Here is a 26,253-nt window from a genome sequence, read left to right on the forward strand (position 1 = left end):
TCGCTCTGGATCCATCGTTATTCTGTTAAACTGCACTAACCCCAACACAACACAAATTAAATGTGGTTTATTTACATTCAAGAATTGTACTTGCCTCTTTCCCAATTTCCGTCCTCATTAACATTTCAGCCACCCCTCTTTCCCTCTTTCTCTCTCTCTCTCTCTCTCTCTCTCTCTCTCTCTCTCACTTGCTCCCTCTCCATCTTCATTTCATTCCCTCGTTCTGGTTTGTGTAGTGTGTTGGGGTTGTGGTGTATCAGGGGAGAGCACAGCTCAGGAGTTCAGGGGAGAATTTCCACTACAAAGTACAAAAGAGCTTTATACACCAATAAGCCCACAGAGCCATCTTTCATTTAACTAACACACACACACACTCACACACGCACACGTCTTCCCCCACAGCTCTGTCACACGTGTGTATTTAGATGAGCGAAGGGGCACACACACAAGCCCCTGCCATTTCTTGTTAGTCACGCCGGGGGTGAGGTGTGCTCACACTGTTGTGATGTATGTGTTTCTGTCTCGTTTAGGGTGGTTAAGGAGGAAATCTCGGATGACAATGCCAAACTGCCTTGCTTCAATGGCAGAGTGGTGTCTTGGGTAAGATGAAACATTCAAAGTCTTATATAACATCTGAACTGGAGCAGACAGAGGAGTTCAGTTTTATTATTTCATGAATATTGTGCGTTCTCTGAATCATTACGTATTCACTGCGCAGAGCTGGGGGCTGTCACCATTTGAAACGTATCATCAGTCATTTGTAAACTGAGAAAAAAAACATGGCAAACAATATTTAGAAAACTGATTATTAAATGTTTGTCTGATATTTATTTATTATTATATTTTTTTAAAAATGAGATCAAGAATGTATTAGCCACTGGATCCAGTTTCTGCTCCATAGAGTGGGGCTATTGTTGGGGGTGGCCTTTTTTGAAATATGTTTAATAATAGAAACCTCAAGGGACATCAGTAAAGAGCCTTTAATTTAACCTTTAATTTAACCATTAATTAAACCAGGCAAGTCATTAAAGGCTAAGCACCACTTAATGGACCTCCATGAATATTTGACATTATTTTAGTTACTGACAAATATAAGTAGGAATTAAAATGGAAATAGCAGCTTAATTTGCTTTAAAACTGACAATTTTATTAAATTGACGGAAAAACCCGAGCTCGCTACGGAAATTCTCAAACGCAACCGTGACGTCACTGGTGGACAACAGCTGAACAACGCCGCGGTAAAACGGCATTATGACTCACTGTTATGACAGTATCTAGCTAACTAAATAACCAACGTTATTCATGACAATAGCCTAGCAATAAGCTAAACTCAAATTTAGAGGTACCGTTATTCTTGTAAATGTGATCGAAGTCGAACTCTAATTCATCCGACACTATAAACCTCCGTAATGCAGCTACGTAGCCGAGTATAATCTGAGCCACCGAGTTTAGCAAGTCAAGCTACCGTTAACTAACACCAACTAAAACAGGCGAAGTAAGTGTCCTTAAAGACCAACGGTCTTTTAAACCTTATTCCTTGAATTAGTAAGAAATGTTTTCTGACTATCAATAAACACAAGTTAGGAACTCAAATTCCACTGTATTTATTTGTTTGACACTTTCATATCGCTGCTGCTTAGCTTTAAACGAACATATTTTTATTTACAAATGCAGCCTGGCAAGCAGCAAGGGTTAACAGAGGACAGAAGAGTTAAAATGATTAAATGAAAATACAGTCCCTGCTCTCGGTACAAAGAAATAAATAAATCAAAATAAATCAGCAGATAAAAAGACAATATAATACAGAATATATACACATCCACAGTCAGATAACAAGTTCAAATAGTAGAATAGCAGCAATCAAAATAGAAAACTATGTATTGCTCAGCGTATAAATTAGAATCAGTCAGCTCTCTTTTTAGACCACGTTTATGTGTTGCTTATTTATTTACGTATCTCTAACACCAAGAGCTGCACCAAACCTGTACTGCCCTTGTACACTTTCCCCAGCACAGCACATTCTCTGTAAAGCATCAGATTGTAATGCATCACAACCGTGTCTTTGAGCTCCTCTGCGTTTCATAAGCAGCAGGCAGAGTTCAGGCAGAAGTGCGTTCTAATTCTGTCCTGTGTACTGCTCTCAAGTCGCACTGCGTGAGTGTTAGTGCAGTTCTGCGGCTCCCGTAGCTTACCGTTCTCAGCCAGGCATCAGGCCTTCTTCATATGGTCCGTTCACTTTAGGCCGGTGGTGACCAGTGTCAGCTCTAGGGGATTACAATTAGAGATCCACACATTAACTATGTGAATATACAGTGTGTCAGTGCATTAATGATTGTTATGTTATATTTATTATTAATTGTAGTGGTATTAGTATTAGTAGTGGTAACAATAAAAATATGATACACATAAATACACACTCACTGGATTCAGAACACGCATCGTTCATTTTATCAGCTCCACTGACCACACAGGAGCACTGTAGTCCATCTGTGGCTCTGCATACTTTGTTACCCCACTTTCCCCCTGTTCCTCAGCACTCAGGACCCCCACAGAGCAGGTGTGATGTGGTGGTGGATCATTCTCAGTGCTGCAGTGACACTGACGTGGTGGTGGTGTGTTAGTGTGTGTTGTGCTGGTGTAGAGTGGATCAGACACAGCAGTGCTGCTGGAGATGGGGATATGCAGAGAAACAGGTGGATTACAGTCTGTAATTGAGTGTCGATACACAGTGTAGGTGTTCAGCCAGTGATAGATTAATGTGTGTGTTATTTATAATGTTATTACAGTTACATACTTATTTAAGCTGTTGTTTATTTCTCCCTGTGGATGGTGAAATATCAGAATATATATATAAGGCCTAGTGCTGATAATGTTATATTTGTTCACTAAACAGAACTGTGTGTGTTTATCTGCAGCTTGTGTTGGCAGAGAGCTCTCACACTGATGGGATGTCAGTGTGCACAGACAGTCGTGCAGAACTTCCTCCACCCTTAGAGAGGACGGGGGGCATTGGAGATTCTAGACCTCCCTCATTCCAGTAAGTACACTCCATTTATTCCAGTGGCTGTACTCTCTCACACACACACACACACACAATGCCCCATACACACCAATCATTTTTATATTACTTCTCACCAAACACAGTGTGACAGTTCACAACAACCAAAGGTTTTCTTTCTTTATAAATCTGTTAGTAGGAGCATTAAGGCTGTAGAGTGTAACCAGTCTCATCAGCTCTAGACCTGGAGAAACCAGCTTACACAAACACTGCGTGTAGTTCTTATTTTATCCTCAATTATGCCACTGCTACATGTTCATTTAAACTATCAGGTCGTCCACTGTGGAGGTTCTGCACAGACCATCACAGCTGGTTATTAAGAATCAAGGTCGTATCTAACTTTTTGTAGATTATAGCTCACACTCATCTGTCCTCCCACAGTCGGAACGGAATAAGGCTAAATCTTCGTGTACAGGTGCGGAACTGTTCTGACTACACAGCTGTAAAGAAATGTATTGTATCGAGGGAGTTAATGCCTGTGACGCTGGGTCCCTAATGGAGTCAGTCATCCATAAACTGCAGAGCTCAAATAAAGAAAAGAGAAGAGGCAAGCAATGTGTGGTATCTGTGCCCTGGGCAGAAAACTCCAGAAGAGGCCTGCACCATGAATGCTCTCCCCAGTTACGCAAGAGAGACTGCAAACATTAAGTGCTTTTTTGATGCTCAATATTCTCTCAGGTATCTTACGTCCCATAAAGACCACTGAGAGAGAGAAAGAGAGAGAGATCCAAAATTACCAGGAAGGGTACAGATGTCTTTTAATATTCATTCATTGTCTGTGACCCTTATCCAGTTCAGGACAGCGGTGGGTCTGGAGTCTACCCAGAATCGCTGGGTGCAAGGCAAAAACACACCTTGGAGGGGGCGCCAGTCCTTCACAGAGCGACACACACTCACACATTCACTCACACACTCACACCTACGGACACTTTTGATTCCCCAATTCACCTACAAACGTGTGTTTTTGGACCGTGGGAGGAAACCGGAGCACCCAAAGGAAACCCACGCAGACACAGGGAGAACACACCACACTCCTCACAGATAGTCACCCGGAGGAAACCCACAGAGACACAGAGAGAACACACCATACTCCTCACAGACAGTCACCCGGAGGAAACCCACGCAGACACAGGGAGAACACACCACACTCCTCACAGACAGTCACCCGGAGGAAACCCATGCAGACACAGGGAGAACACACCACACTCCTCACAGACAGTCACCCGGAGGAAACCCACACAGACACAGGGAGAACACACCACACACCTCACAGACAGTCACCCACAGGAAGAACTCATTAAGATCTTTAAGCACAACGTGTTAAATGCAATTTATTTATTTATTTATTTAAAGCAATTGTAGTTAGTGTTTAATTTAGAAATGCAAATTACAAGGTTATTTCATTCCAGTTTTTTCTTCATCACTGAATGATCCCGTAATATTTGGATCTGTGGGTGTGTTACAGCACAAACATGAAAATGTCCAGAACAGAGACACTCCAGAATGAGTGAGAGAACCACTGTCGTTTGTCTTTGTGAGTGATTTACAGTGTTATTCTAACTCTGCCGTTGCCTGCCCTCTACTGGCCATACACTGAATAGCAGCTCGTCTCCTATGAGATTATGTAACACTCACTACACATGCCCTTCGTGCCCTTTCCTGACTCCTAACTGAGCTAACATTCCTCCGTGTGTTTGGCATGAAGAATAAGAACTGGACAAGGATGAGTAGGTTTCTTTAGTCAGAGGTGAACACTCATTTACTTTAAAAACTTAAGTTTAAAAAATAAAAACTTTTGTCAGCAAAATAATTTTGAGAAAATAGCAAAGTCCTGTACTTTTTCATTTAATTCTTTGTGTGGGAATATCCTCTAGATGTGCCATGAGAAATAGTCAGTAGAGTAATTTGGAATATATATATTTTATATTTAAGAAAATTTGGGACTAGAAAATGTTTCCATCACCTTTGGTTTCATCAGCACTTCATAATCATCTGATGTTTAATGTCAGTACAGCTTTTTGAAAGAAGAATGTTTGGCCGTTCCTCTGTTAAAGTCTTGCACAGACACTTCTCCTTCCCCAAATTATTTGAAAGTGCTGTGCACCGTAGTGGGTGAAACTCCAGAAATCCCTGCGATTAGTCATTGCACTAAAACTGATTTGTGGCCGACCTCACGCAGCTCTTACACATTAAGGACTAAGCCTTTCTTGGAACCATCATGTCTTTAAATGCTTTTAAAACAGACACTGCCCCAGGTTTGAGAATGTGTCACTGGTGTCAGTTTCAGTGTGAATTTACTAAAATAATAAAGAGTTTAGTCAGTCTTTTTCTGCAGAAATATTATTTGTGGATCGCTGATGACAATATATTCACACCAGTGGCAGCCTTCCCAATCCTGCTCCAGGGACAGATTCAGGACGTTTTTCGTCCCTCGGGTCATTAGACTGTTCAACAGCTCTCAGCACAGTAACAATCACACCACACTCCTCACAGACAGTCACCCGGAGGAAACCCACGCAGACACAGGGAGAACACACCACACTCCTCACAGACAGTCACCCGGAGGAAACCCACACAGACACAGGGAGAACACACCACACTCCTCACAGTCACCCGGAGGAAATCCACGCAGACACAGAGAGAACACACCACACTCCTCACAGACAGTCACCCGGAGGAAACCCACGCAGACACAGAGAGAACACACCACACTCCTCACAGACAGTCACCCGGAGGAAACCCACGCAGACACAGAGAGAACACACCACACTCCTCACAGACAGTCACCCGGAGGAAACCCACGCAGAGACAGGGAGAACACACCACACTCCTCACAGACAGTCACCCGGACGAAACCCACGCAGACACAGTGAGAACACACCACACTCCTCACAGACAGTCACCCGGACGAAACCCACGCAGACACAGTGAGAACACACCACACTCCTCACAGACAGTCACCCGGACGAAACCCACGCAGACACAGTGAGAACACACTCTGCTGTTCTCCGGACAACTGAACAGACAATAAAAAATATATTTGTGTAATTTGCACTGCTGATATTACAACTGCACTGTACTGGTTTACACTGTTTACACTGGTTGGTTAATTGTTTGTTTAATTAAATCTCCCTCACACTGTGAGATTTTGTATATTTTTTATCTATTTTTCCATTCCCCTATTTCATTTTATTTTTCTATTTCTATATATTTGGTATTTTTTATTTTATATTCAGTTCTCCCATGGCTCTGAATGGATTAAGCGGAAAAGAAGATGATATTCAGTTGTATATTTCTATTTTTGTTGTCTTTGTCTTATTTTTATATTTTATTTTTTTATGTGGAACAGCTACTGGACGCCTTGACTTTCCCCCTGAGATCAATAAAGTATCTGTCTGTCTGTCTCAATAATAAAAAAGCACCCTGTGCCCTGAGTGGACATGATTAAAGTAGTGTTTGGACGTGTGGATGAGAGTAGGTACCTAATAAAGTGAAAAGTGTGTGTTTATATGTTATGTTTTGTTGTGATAACCTTATATCTCTAAAAATTACTTTAACAAACAGCCAATTAATATGTGAATGTTTAATGTGGTCATGCATTCACTGAGTCTCTGTACTTTCCACAAATGTGCTTCAAACCCCAGAGGAGCCCAGAGCGTCCTGAAAAGACAGATGCATTTGTTACGGTGTACAATGACCTATTTTCTGCTGTGCATGATGGGTAATGATAGATGGCGGTTTCTGGGAGGGCAGATTGTTATGGATGTGTGATGTATCTCCACCGCTGGGTGGAGCGTCAATGCTGCAGCTATTTCTCAGTGCAGGTAGATGTCTCGCATTGTTCAGATTATCCATAAAGGATATGACCACTATTTTTCAGGTGACGCACACACACCTGCACACTCACTCTTTTTCTTCCTGACCTCAGGGACTTTGAATTGGAGACTAGCATAATAATTCTGTTTGATAAAACACCAAAATATCAGTATTGTTTTTCCCCAGAAACCTAGCGGCCCCCACTGTGTGTGCAAATATTTTTCATTCCAGGACAGATGAGGGTGCGCAGGTCAGTGCTACACAGATGTGAGTGCGTCTCCCACTGTTTCAACCTCGGATTCCGGCTTGTGTTCATTAGAGGGAGACCGCCCTGTATTTATTTAATTTCTTGTCAAAAGCATTGTACACACTATTCACTTTTCAGTAGATTTTTTTAAATATGAAATAATCCAGTGACATAAAAAAGGAAAGGTTAAAAAACAAACAGAATTTGAGAAATAACTAGGAATGCTGGACTTCTAACAGCCATGCAAGACCTAGTGCACCCCCACAAAACAGCACTTAATAGGAGAACACTCCTTCCTTTCCACTGAGAGAGGATGTGGGTCAGAAAGGCTGTGTAGCTATTAGAATCTATTACAAAGAGAAGAACACAGGGCAAAAGAAGAAGTCAATTCAAAACTTATACACACACAAAAAATAGCGTGGTGACCTACAACGCTACAACGAACAACAACAGTGTGTAAGATGTTAAGTGGATGTCAGGCGTAGGGTGTGAGGAGTGTGGTGTGTTCTCCCTGTGTCTGTGTGGGTTTCCTCCGGGTGACTGTCTGTGAGGAGTGCGGTGTGTTCTCCCTGTGTCTGCGTGGGTTTCCTCCGGGTGACTGTCTGTGAGGAGTGTGGTGTGTTCTCCCTGTGTCTGTGTGGGTTTCCTCCTGGTCAATGTCTGTGAGGAGTGTGGTGTGTTCTCCCTGTGTCTGCGTGGGTTTCCTCCGGGTGACTGTCTGTGAGGAGTGTGGTGTGTTCTCTCTGTGTCTGCGTGGGTTTCCTCCAGGTGACTGTCTGTGAGGAGTGTGGTGTGTTCTCCCTGTGTCTGCATGGGTTTCCTCCGGGAGACTGTCTGTGAGGAGTGTGGTGTGTTCTCCATGTGTCTGTGCTCCGGTTTCCGGACACACATTGGTAGGTGGATTGGAGACTCAAAGTTGTTGGTGTGAGTGTGTGAGTGAATATGTGAGTGTGTGTCGCCCTTTAATGGACTGGCGCCCCCTCCAGGGTATGTTCATGCTGTGCCCAGTGAGAGAGAGATACAGCCCTGAACTGATAAGAGTCACAGAAAAGAAATGAATGAATATATTCACACATTCTATACAAGACTAGCCTGAGTGGGAGAGTGTCTGGGTTATAGAGTGGTTTGTGAGCGCTAATGAGTGGTGAGTTTCCCAGTCCTGAGCTCATTTATATTTGAGACTAAACATCTCTCTCACACACACACACACACACACACACTGCACAGGTGTGTTGTGTTGTGGACAGCGACTGAAGTATATCCTTGTGTTACATGTGGCTCATCATGCATGTGTTTACACTTCTTGCAGTGCCAATGCAGTGAGCAGCAGAGACGGCCTGGACACAGAGACGAGTGAATCCCTTCCAAGCCACCGTAGAGAAAGGGAGCGAGAGAGGACTCGGCGGAGAAGAGAAGAGCGTGAGTACTCCCCAAGCACATCACAAACAACAAGACCATGAGACTGATTACCTCATCATAACATGGTTTGTTTGGGTTATAAACATCTGATTTCCTCAGCCACCATTAAAGCCTTCTGTTCAGTGACGACTGACAATAACCTGCCTAATGTTTTTAAAGGCTTACGAGTGTGATATGACAGCTATTAACTCCATGGTGGAATAAGCTTTAAAAAGGTTTATATGGGGTTTGTATGACGCAGCATGAAAGGCTTATATTAATGATAGCCCATTGTCAGATGCGAAGAGAGCGGTGACGCTTGCAGATTCCAGTACAACAAGGGTTTTAATGACAAAAGGAAAAAGCTGAAAACCAAGTCGAACAGTTCAAGGTCAAAACCAAAAAAAATAACAACAGAGCCAAAGGGGCAAGGCAAGAATCAAGATAAATCAGAATAACATTCAGTAAGACTTGAAACAAAGAGTCTTTACAAACAAAGAGCTTAAATAGTTTGAGTTCACACAGAGGCTTTAAGAGAGAAAACCTATAGAGAGAACACTAATGCGTCTGTGAGGAGTGTGGTGTGTTCTCCCTGTGTCTGCGTGGGTTTCCTCCGGGTGACTGTCTGTGAGGAGTGTGGTGTGTTCTCCCTGTGTCTGCGTGGGTTTCCTCCGGGTGACTGTCTGTGAAGAGTGTGGTGTGTTCCCTCTGTGTCTGCGTGGGTTTCCTCCGAGTGACTGTGTGTGAGGAGTGTAGTGTGTTCTCTCTGTGTCTGCGTGGGTTTCCTCCGGGTGACTGTCTGTGAAGAGTGTGGTGTGTTCTCTCTGTGTCTGCGTGGATTTCCTCTGGGTGACTGTCTGTGAGGAGTGTGGTGTGTTCTCTCTGTGTCTGCGTGGGTTTCCTCCGGGTGACTGTCTATGAGGAGTGTGGTGTGTTCTCTCTGTGTCTGCGTGGGTTTCCTCCGGGTGACTGTCTGTGAGGAGTGTGGTGTGTTCTCCCTGTGTCTGCATGGGTTTCCTCCGGGTGACTGTCTGTGAGGAGTGTAGTGTGTTCTCCCTGTGTCTGCGTGGGTTTCCTCCAGGTGACTGTCTCTGAGGAGTGTGGTGTGTTCCCTCTGTGTCTGCGTGGGTTTCCTCCAGGTGACTGTCTCTGAGGAGTGTGGTGTGTTCTCTCTGTGTCTACGTGGGTTTCCTCCAGGTGACTGTCTCTGAGGAGTGTGGTGTGTTCTCCCTGTGTCTGTGTGGGTTTTCTCCCAAGCCCCAAAAACACATGTTGGTAGGTGGATTGGAGTATCAAAAGTGTCCGTAGGTGTGAGTGTGTTAGTGTTAAAGACAAAGCAAGAATCAAGATAAATCAGAATAACACTCAGTAAGATTTGAAACAAAGAGTCCTTACAAACAAAAGCTTAAATAGTTTGAGTTAACACTGGGGCTTCAAGAAAGAAAACAGATTTACATTTTAGAACGAAAAAGAAACAAAAGTCATAGGTTTGAGCGGAGCTTCCAGCCAATGGGGATTAAGCTCTGCCGTCATCAGGCCGTCTCTCTTCGCACTGCACCGAAACAGACGGCGATCGGTCTGTGCAGCTCCAGGTGAAGTCCAACAAGCCTTTTGACTAATTATATATGAATGGAGTAAGGGAATTTAGACGTACGAGTGTTGTATCTTTAATTGTGATGAAATCAGTGTAACTGAGCAATTACTTTCCTTTAACCTTGTTGTTGTAGCATAACTAAGGCCTGCAGTGTCGGGTCATGGCGTCTGGATGGATGCGCTGTCTGACCCCTGGGATATTTAGGAAGTGTTCATGGCTTGATCACACCCTGAGAAAAGCAAACATTTATACAGCATCCTCTAATGGGATACATACGTCATGACAGTTCGGTAACTCAACTCCCCTGCACCTGCTGGCACTGCGTAACAAGCATACACTCACTCTAATGACAGACAGAGCTTGCTCAGAATGAGTGCCTATTTAAGAGTGATTTCTTTGTTTGCTGTAGTTGTGAAATTACATGCTTCTAATATCAGGTCCCCACAGAGAGAGAGAGAGAGAGAGAGAGAGAGAGAGAGAGAGAGAGTCAGAAGCAGATGTGTGTATATTTGCAGGGATGTATCTCTATGTCCCAGTCTTTTTGAAATAAAATAAATAGAGTCTGCATCTTCAGATCTGTGAGATCGTGGATCACGTTGGTGCCTGCTCTGCATTTATTCAGTTCTGCCTCTGACCCTTTAGACAGGAAACACTATATTTATCCATCTGTCCACCCGGCCCCATGCTGGGCCCCAAGCGCTCCCTGATCTCTGCTCTTATACACCACCATCCATCTCTCTCTTCTACTCAGTCCATTTCTCTCGAGGGTGATTTAGTTTTTCACTGTATTACCTGTCATTTGATTCACATTATAAATGACCCATTTGTCTTTACCTTTATGTTGTACAGATCATCGCTGTCATATTAAATAATCACATTTGTTTCACCATTTGTTCTTTTAAATGGAATATTTAATGACCGGGGACCTAACATACATTTCCTTTATTACTACAGCAGGGGTATGTAAATACAAACCCCATTTCCAAAATGTGGCACATTGAGTTAAATGCAAACAAAAAAAAACAGATTCTGATGAGTTAATTCCCTTTAATGATTTTTTTTACTGAAAAAAGCACAATAATATTATTTCCAAACTTTTACTGAACAAGTGAATTATATTTTGTCATTTAGAATTTAGTAACGGAGTGGAGCAGCAGGCAGTGTCTCTGTCACAGCTCCAAGGTCCTGGAGGTCGTGGGTTCGAGTCCCGCTCTAAGTGACTGTCTGTGAGGAGTGTGGTGTGTTCTCCCTGTGTCTGCGTGGGTTTCCTCCGGGTGACTGTCTGTGAGGAGTGTGGTGTGTTCTCCCTGTGTCTGCGTGGGTTTCCTCCGAGTGACTGTCTGTGATGAGTGTGGTGTGTTCTCTCTGTGTCCGTGTGGGTTTCCTCCGGGTGACTGTCTGTGATGAGTGTGGTGTGTTCTCTCTGTGTCCGTGTGGGTTTCCTCTGGGTGACTGTCTGTGAGGAGTGTGGTGTGTTCTCTCTGTGTCTGTGTGGGTTTCCTCCGGGTGACTGTCCGTGACGAGTATGGTGTGTTCTCTCTGTGTCTATGTGGGTTTCCTCCGGGTGACTGTCTGTGAGGAGTGTGGTGTGTTCTCTCTGTGTCCGTGTGGGTTTCCTCCGGGTGACTGTCTGTGAGGAGTGTGGTGTGTTCTCTCTGTGTCTGTGTGGGTTTCCTCCGGGTGACTGTCCGTGACGAGTATGGTGTGTTCTCTCTCTCCGGTTTCCTCCCACGCTCCAAAAACACACGTTGGTAGGTGGACTGGAGATTCAAAAGTGTCCCTAGGTGTGAGTGAATGTGTGACTGTTAAGAAGCTGACGTTTTGTATCAACCCAAAATAAACAATTATTCCACTCACAAAACCCCAGTTGCCAAATGATTATACAGAAAATTTAAAAGGAGAGCTGATGGAACGCAGCAGGAAACATGCCTCAGTCCCAACATTCTTGGAATCTTCCACAATCTTTTCTTTGTCATTTTCAATTAAAGAAAGATGAAAGAGAGTGAACAAATCACAGATTCTTGTTTTTTATTGCATTTTACAAAATGTCCCATCTTTTCTGGAAATGGGGTTTGTACGTATCCACAAAGACAATCAAAAACCCTCATGTCAATACCTACGATAAAAAGTCATCAAACAGAACCTGTCATCCTCCCAATTACCTCGCTACACATTTATCACACACTCTCTCTTTAACCCCCCATTCCTGCCCCTTTCTCTCTCTCTCTCTCTCTCTCTCTCTCTCTCTCTCTCTCCTTACAGTAATTCATCTGTGTGTTTGTGACAGTAGTACTGCTCTCACCCCTGAACCCCATTAGATCCCAGTGATCATTTATCAGTGGAGCTTAATTAGACTCTAGGAATGGCCAGTGTAGCCTCAAGACACTCGCAGTTATGATGGCACTGTGCTTGGAGAATTAACGGGGGGGAGGGGGTATAAAAACAAAACACAAAAACATAGGTAAAATAACACTGAAGGCACCAAAGAATAATCACTAAACTTCAAAGTTATATATTCAATAGAAGAGGACAAAAGATCACTGATCTAATGTTTTTCCTACAAATGACACGGCTGACTTTAGCGGACCGTAATAAACTCACAGCAAAATAAACAGTGTGATAACAGCATTAGAAAACAGATCATTTCATGAAAATTACTGCTCCTTTGCATCTCCACATAGTGCTGCAAAAATAGCTTTTATTTAAAAAATAATAATTTAAGGTCCAATATTATGGGGAAAAACATTCGTTTTGTTTATAAACTGAAGATATCTATGTTATAATTTCATTATGCACCAATCATTCCCCCATCTGTAAAGTTTAATGTGAAATAAAACAATGAATTTACATCTGCGCTTCCAGCAGGTTAACCCTTTAAATTCACGTGGATGTTATAAGGGGTGTGTCACTGACTGCTCAGTTACTTACAGATATGTTGTTATTTACACACTGAAGTCTTATCGATGCAGTAACGGAAACAGCAGGTCAAAGGGAAGCGGGAGAATTGGAAAACAAACACAATAAAGGAAATAGTGTCAGTGTCAGAAAAGCCTCAGGTTTTCAGTGTCTAACTGGACGTGGCAAGAATATGAGGTGTTATAACCTTTTATAATAAATATAAACCACTGTTATATTATTAATTACAAACGATATGTTTTCTTGATTGTATAAAATTAAGTAAAATTCAAATCAGAGGGGGCACTTTTCTGTAGCACACAGTGTTTAGGGTGGAGTTAAAATAATAACAATATTCTGAGTGTTTTTTAAAATGCATGTTAAACTCATTAAATGAGTGTGAATGTGTGTGTGTGAATCAGTGTGAATGTGTAGGTGTGTGTGTGAATGTGTGTGTGTGTGTGTGAATGAGTGTGTCTGTGTGAATGTGTGTTTAGGTGTGTGTATGAGTTCGTAGGTGTGTGAATGAATGAGTGTGTGTGTGTGAATGTGCATGTAGGGGTGGGTGAGTGAATGAGTGCTTGTGTGTGTATGAATTAATGCTTGTGTGTGTGTGTTTATGTGTGTGTGTGTGAATGAGTGTGTAGGTGTGTGTGTGTGAATTAATGCTTGTGTGTGTGTATGTGTGTGTGTGTGAATCATTGCTTGTGTGTGTGTGTGTGTGAATTAATGCTTTTGTGTGTGGGTGTGTGTGTGTGTGTGTGGATTGAGTGTGTTATGGAATAGCGTTCTGAGCGGTATTGATTATACAGCGTTCTGGTGTATGTAGAAAGGCGCTATAAGTTCAACGATAAATAAATAAAATAAATAAGACAGTACTGCTATTTTACGCACAGACAATCAACAAAACGTGTGATTTGAGCAGATGTGTATGTTTCCTGATGGGTCTCTGCTGGAGGTGTGTGAATCTGGGGTCTGTCTGAGGTTCTACTGTGGCGGGGTTATGTGCAGGTTGTTTCTGTATGTTTTTTAACTGTCCGCTGACCAACGCTGCACAAGTCCCTCGGTGTTCATCCGAGCTACGGACTAATTGGCTGTGTCCAAACACATACCACTGTACTACATAGTATTTTTAAAAGGGTACAGTCCCGTGAATAGTGAATTCAGTGGCGCGGTGTAGAGAGTGTGTGCTTTTGGGCGCATCTATTGTCTCAGTGTAGAAGGGGGAGGGGCTCAGTGCGCGCTCCCGCTCCAGCGCGAGAGTGTTTGCAGTTGAGTTCCCGCGCCGTGGCTCCGTGTCGCTCTGAGGTAAGAAACCGGATCAGAACGAGAACCGTTCGATTTTAACTTACCACATTAATTCTCTTATTTCCTGAATGTAAGGAAACCTCACGTTGGAAGAGAGTAGTAAAGTGTTTTTCATAAATGCGTTTGGAGCAATAAAAATGTTGTAGTATGATATTTTAACTGATTTTTTAGCAGTTATTCCAGTTCTTAAGGTTAGTGAAGTCTGTTTAGAAACAGGCCACTTTTAAAACGGATTCTCGTGATATATAGCTACAGTGCTGTGAATGGGATTTGTAAATATACAAACTGTAATGCCGTGTTGTGGTTAATATAGTTCACCACAGTTCAGTTAATTTAAATGAGGCCATATTTGTGATAATATTTGTTCTATTTTTATATATTTGAAAAGAAAAGTTGTCATAAGCTAAGATTATGGAGAGTGTTGAAAGACTGTAGAGGACCATTCTGTTTCGTGGTTTTACATGTTTTTAGATTTACTGTTGTATTCTTAACATTTATTTATTCCTTTAATAGTCAGAATATTTAGTGAAAGTGGTCTATTTTCTAATTAAGTTACATCCAGATCTTGCAGAAGTTAAAGTTAGTTATGACACTGTCCATTTAGTTTAGCTGAGATTGAGAAATATTACGCAGGGCTGTTTTAATTGGATTGTATACAGGTGTTACACTACAGGTTTATTCTTCTTCACAGTGGTATCCGTGCTCTCTTTTTGAATTCATTTGTTTGTTTAGTAATGGATTGTCTTGTGTGGCAGTAGGACAATATTAAGTTAAATTCCCAGAGAAATGAAGGTCAGTCTAAAGTTCATGTATGTCTCAATGAAAAGGAGTTATTAAATATAGGTCGGCCTTGGAGGGTTATTTGTGTTCTGAAAATTAAATTATGATATTGATATTGTATTCTCAGCCCACTGTCCCTGGTTGCCTGCCCCCTGCTGCCTGCATATTCCCTCTCAGTTTACCTATTTCATGTTCTTTGCTCCTGTTTTCTCCTTATATCTGTATAGTACTCTTCATCACTCAGCTTTTTCCTCCTTCTTTCCCTCCACAAGTCGTCAGTTGCACTTGAGAGCCAGACACTGGAGATCAGAGCGTTCACCTGTGCTAAAGGACTGAGCATATGGTTTCCAGATAAATAGAAGATAAACACAAGTGTCGAAGTGGCATGTGAGGTAGTGAGAAGGAGTGTGAGAGACAGAGGTACTGTCAGACAAAGGAAAGGCAGGATGACCTCTCCGACTGTGCTGGATTGTTTTGGCTTTCCCCGGAAAGCCCACGCCCACCCAGGCTCCCTGAGATGCTTCTGCCTCACTCGGGCCTTCCAGCCAATCCGCTGTCATCCTGAAGCACAGCCACGTCCAAAACAATGTATGTTCTTTATGCTTTTTAAAACTCTCTCTCCTTGTGGATGAAACTCAGCAACTTTTTGCACCTTGAATGTGACCAAGCCATGAATTTAAGCATCGCAATTAACACAGGAGCACCTCCAGGATAATTTCACAGTCTATTATGCATGACCTGATGCTCTGAAACACAATGCATTTGTTTATGTCCAGGCACCTTGAAGGTTATGTTATGCAGTACTGTTTTGCACAAACCTTAAATATCACTGACTCTTTATCTGCTTTATCTGTTTGCCTGTGTGTTTGTCTCAGTTCCACGTGTGAATGGTCATTCCAAATCCGAACGAGTCATAAGAGACACAGCTATGGTCTGTGACAGTGCCTCCATGATGAGTAGCGAGCTGGAGTCTAGCTCCTTCGTTGATAGTGAGGAGGATGAGGATACCAGCAGGTTAGTATTTTTAATTTACCATAAGCCTATGCACATGGTATATACATTTAATATTTTCAATCAAATTATTATTATTATTTTTTTGGTCTGTTGTTCATAATCAGCACTCGTGGTGTGCCATTCAGTTTCTATGATATTTTTCAGACTGAGTAGTTCCACAGAACAGAGCTCTTCTTCTCATTTAATGAGGAGGCACAAACGCAGACGCAGGCGACACAAAGTGCCCAAGATTGATCGGGTAAGAATGCACTCATATGGTATTTCATGGTTAATGCTGTAACATCTGATTAAAACTATTTTTTGGAGTTTGAAAGAAGGTCACCCTTGTTATTTATATGAAATGTACAGTATCTGTAACAGCTTATCCAGTTCACGGTCACGGTGGGTCCAGAGCCTACCTGGAATCATTGGGTTCAAGGCGGGAACACACCCTGGAGGGGGCGCCAGTCCTTCACAGGGCAACACACACTCACACATTCACTCACACACTCACACCTATGGACACTTTTGAGTCGCCAATCCACCTACCAACGTGTGTTTTTGGACTGTGAGAGAAAACCGGAGCACCCGGAGGAAACCCACACAGACACAGGGAGAACACACCACACTCCTCACAGACAGTCACCCGGAGGAAACCCACACACACACACAGGGAGAACACACCACACTCCTCACAGACAGTCACCCGGAGGAAACCCACACAGACACAGAGAGAACACACCACACTCCTCACAGACAGTCACCCGGAGGAAACCCACACAGACACAGAGAGAACACACCACACTCCTCACAGACAGTCACCTGGAGCGGGAATTGAACCCACAACCTCCAGGTCCCTGGAGCTGTGTGACTGCGACACTACCTGCTGCGCCACCTTTCGTGTGTTCACCGTGTTCGTGTGTTCGTGTGAGGAGTGTGGTGTGTTCTCCCTGTGTCTGCATGGGTTTCCTCCGGGTGACTGTCTGTGAGGAGTTTGGTGTGTTCTCCCTGTTTCTGCGTGGGTTTCCTCCGAGTGCTCCTGTTTCCTCCCACACTTCAAAGTGGTGTTGGTAGTGTCCCTAGGTGTGAGTGTGTGTCGCCCTGTGAAGGACTGGCCCTCCCTCCATGGTGTGTTCCGGCCTTGTGCCCAGTGATTCCGGGTAGACTCCAGACCCACCACCGCCCTGAACTGGATAAGGGTTACAGACATTGAATGAATGAATGTACTTTTAAAATCCAGTTGTTTAAAATGCTAAAAAACTTTGTTTTTGTCCTCTGTACTGAAATTTACCCTTTAGTTTAAAACATTTGTTTGTCTATTCACAGTCATCCTCCTTCAGTAGTATTACAGATTCAACCATGAGCCTCAACATAATCACAGTTACACTTAATATGGGTAAGAGCTACACATGCACATACGGTATTTGGAAACTCTCAGTATATAGTCTACTGCACATTACACTTAACAAACCACTTCACCTATATTCGCTTGTTTTCCTTCCTGCAGAGAAGTATAACTTTCTTGGCATCAGCATCGTAGGACAGAGCAATGACCGCGGAGACGGTGGCATCTACATAGGCTCCATCATGAAAGGAGGAGCAGTAGCAGCTGATGGGAGGATAGAACCGGGAGACATGCTCCTGCAGGTGACACTCTTATATCTTTATTGTAAGGTACTAGCGTTGCAGGCTACTAAGATGATGTATTTTATGTTAGGTAAATAGTAGTTGGGATTACATATTTATCCCGCATACTAACACTCACGCCTCAGCCTCATAATTATATAAACGACATGTTCGTTTCCAAGTAGTAACCAAATAAATCCTAGCCCTGGCTAATAATTAATAAAACACACACAAAGCAGCTTAAAAACAATGCCACAAATCATCTGGCAGAAACTGCAGTGTTTTTTTAAAGCGATTAAACCTTACAGGGACATTTGGTCATAACTTGGATATCAGACATGGAGGAGGATTGGGGATCAGTGGGAGGTGTTTTGTCCTTTGGTCCGTGAATTGTAATTCTTTAATATCAGCAGCTGTCTCCAGGCACAGCCCAGTCATCAAATGCCTCCAGCAGTTTGTTAATCCTCCCTGAATGGCAGCTGAAGGCTGAAAGTAATGGGGAGGATTAGATGCATTCTCCTCTAGAGATATGCCACTGTGTTTCTTGGTGATATAGTGAAGATTACCACATTGGTGTATTATCTGATTAACATTCAGCTCCCCAGGGAGTCTCCAGATGCGCAGATGTCACTTCTGTTTGTTTTTTTATTTTATTTTTTTGTAAACCACACATTGTTAGTCAGATTAAATATTTACACGCCGATGACAAAAATTAAGAGTGTACACTACAGGCACAATTTCTGAATTCCTAGTCAAAGCAACCAGGATATATTTTTAAGGTGAATATAATTAAGAATATTTAATGGCAAGAAGTGGAATGTCCAAGAAATATGACTGTAAACATTAGAATATTCTAAATATGGAGTTTAAAAATATTTAAATATCTATAATTTTGAAAAGTCGCAGTCACACAGCTCCAGGGGCCTGGAGGGTGTAGGTTCAATTCCCGCTCCGGGTGACTGTCTGTGAGGAGTGTGGTGTGTTCTCTCTGTGTCTGTGTGGGTTTCCTCCAGGTGACTGTCTGTGAGGAGTGTGGTGTGTTCTCTCTGTGTCTGTGTGGGTTTCCTCCGGGTGACTGTCTGTGAGGAGTGTGGTGTGTTCTCCGTGTCTGCGTTGGTTTCCTCCGGGTGCTCCGGTTTCCTCCCACAGTCCAAAAACACACGTTGATAGGTGAATTGGCGACTCAAAAGTGTCCATAGGTGTGTGTGTGTGTTGCCCTGTGAAGGACTGGCGCCCCCTCCAGGGTGTATTCCCGCCTTGCGCCCAATGATTCCAGGTAGGCTCTGGACGCACTGCGACCCTGAATTGGATAAGGGTTACAGATAATGAATGAATGATAATTTTGAACAATGAGCTAACAATCCCAGATCTCAGACTCATTACATTTGTTTGGAATTACTTTGATTATCAGAAGCAGAAAAATGGCCTTTAAAGTTTATCACAGCATTTTAAATTGGAATACTGAAGATACCGAAGCTTTTGTGTAATTTGTTTTAATATAATTCTATGTTGTTTTTTTTAATTTCCTGATCCTGGAAATTTGTACTTTTTTAAGTTTGTACTTGTTCTGACTGGAAATTAAATGCATGCAAGTATGTGTTTCGCACTGAAAATTAATCAGTCAGTAAGCTTTTGTTGTGTGTGTGTGTGTGTGTGTGTGTGTGTGTGTGTAAAAATAAATGACAAATGCCCTTCAGCAGCCTGCTAGTAAATCTACTGAAGAAAAACGATGTGATGTTTTCAAAGTTATAGCGTCTAATGTTATATAAAGAGAAGTACATTAAATAGTTCTTTATGATATTATTCAGTTGTGTAATAGTTATCACCATTTATCTTATTGTTTTTATGACATGCAGGTTAATGATGTGAACTTTGAAAATATGAGTAATGATGACGCTGTCAGAATCCTCAGAGAGATTGTCTCCAAGACCGGGTAATTATTAAAAGCTGAGTTTAAAAAGTACCAGTTAATTACTTTAGCTGTCATTGCATTTTACTGTCAGCTGACTGAATATACCCCTCTCTCCTGCAGCCCGATCAGTCTCACTGTTGCCAAGTGCTGGGACCCTTCCCCTCGCAGCTACTTCACCATACCCAGAGGTTCGCTCATACACGCTACCTACATATTCACCTTCTCTTCAATGTATGAGAGTCCATCTTAGCAAAGTGGAGAACTGAGCTGTAACCAGTGGTGGCAACAATGTAAACGTAATTGGTTACTGTACTTAAGTAGTTTTTAGTGTATCTGTTCATTACTGGAGTATTTGTATTTTGGGGACCTCTTTAACTTGGCTACATTATTAAGTCAAATCAAATATCTCACTTTTTACCTCACTACGTTGTGAGAAATCTGTTGTTACTTTAGTCTCGTGCGGTGCATAAAACAAATAGTAAAGAGGAGTGTAATTGCACCAATCACTTTTTTTTTTAAAGAGGCTGGGCCCAGACAGAGCTCCTCTCCAGTTCAGAGTCAGTGCAGCAGCGTCCAGCGTCAGCGGTAGAGGGTGGTTCCAATAAATATGTACATTCTTCTTTGTATTTCAGAGACAGAGAGGTCCTTTTTTGCCTTTGCTGAGTTTAGAAAAACTGTCAGAAGGTCATCGGTTAGTACAGAGATGTTTCTAAGTTAAAGCTTTTACATTTCTCACTGCTCATAAACTGTGTAATGGTTGGCTCTGGCGCTGGGTCATCTCTGACCACCAGAGGGAGACATTGAGCCTGATTAGCTTTGGGGTTGGCGTAATGTCCCACACCTGGGCAGAGGGCTTTATGAGCCCAAAGACGGGGAGCTCGGTGGATCTTTGTCTATATAATGGGTCCAAAGATGCAGCCGGTAATTTGGTAAAAGGGCTAAGAGCTTTTGCACTTCCCCCTTTCTGAGTGTCTAAATATTTATCCCTGTGTTTTTGCTTCTCTTTTCACTTTTTTTTCTCATAGAAAAAAACAAAACAAACTAAAAAAAAAACACCACAACTTTCCCCCCTTTTTCTTGGGGTTGCCATTTTTTTTCCTCTGGCAGCTTTTGTTCTGACTGCTGAGATCTAGTTGTTCTGCCCCTGAGTCCTACCCCTTACGTCTGGTGGTTAATCCCACAGTTACAAACTGACTCTGAAACATGTTTAAAAACCTAGCAGAAGTTATTCAGATTTTACATAACTGTTTTTTTAGCATAACTCAAGCAAGAGAAGCAAAATTTAAGCCTTTAATGTTGTCACAGCTTGAATGCTCAGTTGCTACTATCACACCTATCCCTCATAGACATGTTACGTGAGAATCTAAATGTGATAGACTCCATACTGACTCCATAGTGGTGGTTTGTTAATGGTTTAAACTGAAATAAATATCTAGTTACCATGGGTACAGTAGAAAATACCTATATTTGATCTCTGCTGTGTTTATTTGTGATTTAATTGCAATCTGATCTGTTATTACCAGCTGAACCTGTGCGTCCGATTGATCCTGCAGCCTGGATATCTCACACTACTGCATTGACAGGAACGTTCCCACAGTATGGTATGGCATGTTCATTTATTTAAAAAAACAGTGATTTGTTTCAGCTTCAGCAGGAAATTTCACCATCAATGTCTTGTGTTTGTGCTTCTCAGAGTTTGAGGATCTCCCTCTAACGATTGGGAAGACAGACATGGCCACTATTGTGAAGGTGATGAAACTCCCAGACTCAGGGCTAGAAATCAGAGACAGGATGTGGCTAAAGATTACTATTGCCAATGCTGTGATAGGTAAGAAAACCTGCTGTATATGAAGTGTGTGTGTACTGTATATAACTGGCCTTATCATGGTGTCACTGAACCGATTGTCTTCTAGGTGCTGATGTGGTTGACTGGCTCTACTCACGGGTTGAAGGCTTTAAGGACCGCCGGGATGCAAGAAAATATGCCAGTAGTTTGCTGAAGCACGGCTACCTGAGGCATACCGTCAACAAGATCACATTCTCGGAGCAGTGCTACTACACATTTGGAGACCTCTGTCAAAGTATTTTGCCTACTTTAAGATCTGGTTTAACCTGCATAGATCTCACTCTGTGTAAACAGCATGGAGTTTGAACATTTACCTGATTGTGCAGTTGTCAATCGGTGACAAAACATGGTTAAAATTAGTTTTTCCATTGAACTCTAACTTGATTTGTTCCCACAGACATGGCTTCTCTGAACTTGAATGAAGGTTCAAGTGGTGGTGGTTCTGAGCAGGACACCCTGGCCCCTCTCCCTCCATCCTCCAACCCCTGGCCCATGGGAGGCCAGCCGTTCCCCTACCCACCCTTCTCCTCAGCGACCCCTGGCTTCCCCCCAGGCTACTCTGACCCCTGTCACAGCTTCCACAGTGGCAGTGCCGGCAGCCAGCAGAGTGAGGGTGAGTGAAGTTCACACATGTTTTCAATGCACCTGATTAGCCTAAGTGAGTGTTTAAAATGATAATGAAGTGATTAGTAAAATGTACACAGTCCTCCCATTTCCTTAAATAGAAGAAAGCATTTGCTGCCTGAAGTTCAGTTCTTTATTTTTACTGGGCCTAAGAGAGTTGTGCAGTTGCTAATCAGTGGGCTGGAAGCTTCAATTTTTTCATAGTTATATAAGTCTTATTATTTCAGTGCTAGTAAACTCTGGATAATAGATCCTAATCTGGTTGGAGGTAGTGTCACTGTCACAGCTCCAGGGTCATGGAGGTTGTGGGTTCGAGTCCCGCTCCGGGTGACTGTTTGTGAGGAGTGTGGTGTGTTCTCCCTGTGTCTGAATGGGTTTCCTCCGGGTGACTGTCTGTGAGGAGTGTGGTGTGTTCTCCCTGTGTCTGCGTGGGTTTCCTCCGGGTGACTGTCTGTGAGGAGTGTGGTGTGTTCTCCCTGTGTCTGCGTGGGTTTCCTCCGGGTGACTGTCTGTGAGGAGTGTGGTGTGTTCTCCCTGTGTCTGCGTGGGTTTCCTCCGGGTGAATGTCTGTGAGGAGTGTGGTGTGTTCTCCCTGTGTCTGCGTGGGTTTCCTCCGGGTGACTGTCTGTGAGGAGTGTGGTGTGTTCTCCCTGTGTCTGCGTGGGTTTCCTCCGGGTGACTGTCTGTGAGGAGTGTGGTGTGTTCTCCCTGTGTCTGCGTGGGTTTCCTCCGGGTAGGCTCCAGACCCACTGCCGCCCTGAACTAGACAAGCGTTACAGACAATGAATGAATGTTTTGAACCCTTTGCAACTTATTTCATAATACAAAGTTTTTGTTGTTACATAATGGCATATTATGAACCCTGAACAAAAACTTTAATACCATGCATGCTTATGTTGCTCTGTGCAAATTTGATACTATTTTATAGACTGAAACGCTTTGGAGGTAGCAGTCCATCACTACATTACACACTCATCTCATACGCACCACCATTACCACTGAATCTTTATTCATATCACATCATTATGCTTTAAGTTCACTCATTTCACTCACAGACATCCTTCACGTTTAGTTTTTAGCATAATGTTTTACTCAGGAGTGGAGCACCTCAGCCAGCTGGAGCCTGTGTTTGTGATTTAGAGAGCTGCCTGTACGTTTGTGTGCCATTGCCTCTGTGTTTGGTACTGAACTTCAATTGAGTTGGTGTTGAGTCACCAAAGTCAGGAGAGGAGGTCAATTCTGACACAAATGTCAATATTTATATGCTGTTAAACATATAATTTAACTCTAAGTTTCACATGAACATTGGGGTTTATTCAGGAATATTGTCGCTGTCCAATGAAAAACGTGCATCTACAAAGCAGCAGTTTTACAGAGGGGGAAAAACTTTACGGAAGTCAATGTAAATTCTATATTTTATAGAATTTTTCCAAGCCATTTTGGAGCGTTTCTATTGGTCATGACATTTTTACACAACGTGCAGAACAGCTGCTGTGTTTCAGTGGTGTAGTAAACTAAAAATCCACAAAAATGGAGATACATGATTTTAATTGAACAGTGATGATAAACTAAAAATGTGTAAATAATACAGATGCCTGAAGCATGTTGATTTACTTTCGTTGTGTGTGTGGTCAGTTTTGGTGACACCTGTGGCTTAATCATATTTTCAGTATCCCAAATTAGTCTTTCATATAGTTTAGGGTTATTATTATATTGATTTATTCAGTGAGGTCCTGTTGCTAAAATATCTTTCCAGCACAGGTCCAACCTGAGGGTGTGTGCTTGATGTCATAGCGGCTTTTGATTAATGCCACGCTTTGGGAACATGTAAGACACACTGGTTTAGAACCAGGTGCAGGAAGCATGACCATAACCTGCTACCTCTGTCCATCTTTAAACGCTAGTATTCCTGTATCAGTGCTCCGTATTTTGGAGAGAGTCACGCTGTCCTTATGCTCACAACCCTCTCGCTCCGTCTAGTGAACTGTCTGTACAGGGTCAGCAGATTGATTGGCTGCGTTGAGAGAATCTATAGATGTATTGACTGTCCGTTGTCTACTCCCACAACTGTCCAAACAAATGAACACTTCATGACCATTATTAATTTCTAATAATTTATGATGAATGTCACATATCTGAAGAGACCCAGGAGGGTACCGTGATATAAAATAATGAATTACTGAATTAATGAATGGAAAGAGATCATTACATCACAGTGGAAAGGCACTAGCCATTGGTACAGTTCTACCATTGCACTGTTTGTTAAATATAGATTACATAACTATTTACAATATCAAAAATAAAGTCCTAAACCTTTTTTAATTAAATTGGTTTTTAAAAATGCATGCTGTCTCATTGGGTCTGAAATGTCAGCAGCTTCTTCTACAGTGGTCATAGGTGACAGACACATTTTATATCACTAGTCATCTAGTTTGCAGGCTTTAACGTGGACATATTATACACCTAGTTGTAATTTTCCTGAATAAAGTCAGAAAACATAGCATAAATGTAGTGTTTGTGATTTTGTGCTGCATCTTACTCACTCCAGTCAGTGCTGGACCTGCTTTTATGTGAGAGCACAAAGTCAAGGCTAAACTGGGAAACAAGCACCCACTTAGTGCACAGAAATATGCGCAGTGATTGAATAATGGCCAAAAAATAGAACGCAAAAAAATAAAGCCAGTGTTTCTACTTGTTCTACCTCACTGCTGGGCTCCTGCCTCAAACAGAGCTGTGGCTCATCGGAGCTCTGGTGTTTTTGGATAAACATAGGCTGGTACCACTTTAAAATGAGGCAAATATAAAGGTTTATACATGGTTTAAAAACCTGTTTATTGCAGAGATGTAAAGTTATAAGTTGTAAACTTAAAGGACATTAATAATCATTTGTATCACAGCGATAGGAAGTGCAACAGTGGCCTCTTTTTGTCTGATATTAAACGTGTCAGAACTTACTGAAAACTTCAGGATAAAAACAAGCTCAGACCTGAGAATGGGACTTTAGTAATATCACAGGTTAAAGTACACACCACATTATCACTGATGTATAAAAATACACTCCGTTGGGGGTTACTTCATTAAATAGTTAAACGTATTAACAGATATGTGCTGGAGCCGATGGGGTTAATGTTGACTGATGGAGAAGACACAGTCAGGTCAGTATTCAGCGAAATCTGAGGGTTAACTGCAGTGTAGATGGACGCGGGATCACTGGCAAACAACAGCACTGTTGCCCTTTCTATATGTTATAACTGATTATTAACTATTAATGTATTAACAACATAATTAATACAGAGATTTTAAAGCATCGATAAAAGAATTGATAAGCATCGATAAAATTGAGCCTTATAAAAGGTTTAAAGTAACGGGTTCTGAACAGGGCTGTGTAGACAGAACAAAGGTAGTGCTTTGTTTTTTGATTCTTGTGGTATTTTGACCAAAGCATGTCACAGACATTTCATTAAGAGCAAGAGAACAGTGTAAACTTACTTAAAAAAAGGTGATTGGACACTCATTCTCACTTCATTCAAGTGACACTGAGTGCAGAAGGTATCATGGTATACATCAGTGATTTGTAAGTGAATATGTTGCAGTTAAAACAACCATTGTTTAGCTTCACTCTCGCGGAAAAATGCATTTCTGCTGCTTCTGTGTAAACCAACGCTGACCCACTGGCTTCTGGAGAGCACCTTTCAGTCTCATGTCTGTGATTTAGTTCCCCACCCAGGCTAGAACAGGACTACAGCCACCCATGACTGTAAGATATCTAAATGTAGAAGTAAGGATTCTGAATGATGCTTTGCCTACATCCATCACCTTTTAGTAAAAGGGATCGTGTCATGAATTAAAGGCTAAGCACCACTTAATGGACCTCCGTGAATATTTCACATTATTGTAGTTACTGACATATATAAGTATGAATTAAAATGAAAATAGCAGCTTAATTTGCTTTAAAACTGACAATTTTATTAAATTGACAGAAAAACCCGAGCTCGCTACGAAAATTCTTGAACACAACCGTGACGTCACTGGTGGACAACAGCTGAACAACGCCGCGGTAAAACGGCATTATGACTCACTGTTATGACAGTATCTAGCTAACTAAATAACCAACATTATTCATGACAGTAGCCTAGCAATAAGCTAAACTCAAATT

General features: G+C 42.3%; 1 protein-coding gene across 3 annotated transcripts in view; it reads left to right on the forward strand.

Moving 5' to 3' along the window:
- dvl1b (dishevelled segment polarity protein 1b) overlaps positions 1–26,253 on the forward strand; it is a 41,667-nt gene that overhangs the window by 10,935 nt on the left and 4,479 nt on the right. For 2 of the 3 annotated variants that reach the window (XM_066672704.1, XM_066672702.1), the window contains exons 2-14: positions 531–600; positions 2,916–3,037; positions 8,431–8,540; positions 15,972–16,110; positions 16,255–16,348; positions 17,416–17,485; positions 17,597–17,736; positions 19,572–19,648; positions 19,748–19,815; positions 21,151–21,228; positions 21,321–21,455; positions 21,541–21,708; positions 21,871–22,086. In XM_066672704.1, the coding sequence (XP_066528801.1) occupies positions 531–600; positions 2,916–3,037; positions 8,431–8,540; positions 15,972–16,110; positions 16,255–16,348; positions 17,416–17,485; positions 17,597–17,736; positions 19,572–19,648; positions 19,748–19,815; positions 21,151–21,228; positions 21,321–21,455; positions 21,541–21,708; positions 21,871–22,086 (1,487 nt within the window). Of the gene's footprint in view, positions 1–530; positions 601–2,915; positions 3,038–8,430; positions 8,541–14,809; positions 15,685–15,971; positions 16,111–16,254; positions 16,349–17,415; positions 17,486–17,596; positions 17,737–19,571; positions 19,649–19,747; positions 19,816–21,150; positions 21,229–21,320; positions 21,456–21,540; positions 21,709–21,870; positions 22,087–26,253 lie in introns of those variants that run through there. The other variant, XM_066672703.1, reaches the window with a different exon arrangement.

This window comes from Hoplias malabaricus, chromosome 5 (genome assembly GCF_029633855.1).
Source record: "Hoplias malabaricus isolate fHopMal1 chromosome 5, fHopMal1.hap1, whole genome shotgun sequence".
In the NCBI taxonomy this organism is placed as follows: domain Eukaryota; kingdom Metazoa; phylum Chordata; class Actinopteri; order Characiformes; family Erythrinidae; genus Hoplias; species Hoplias malabaricus.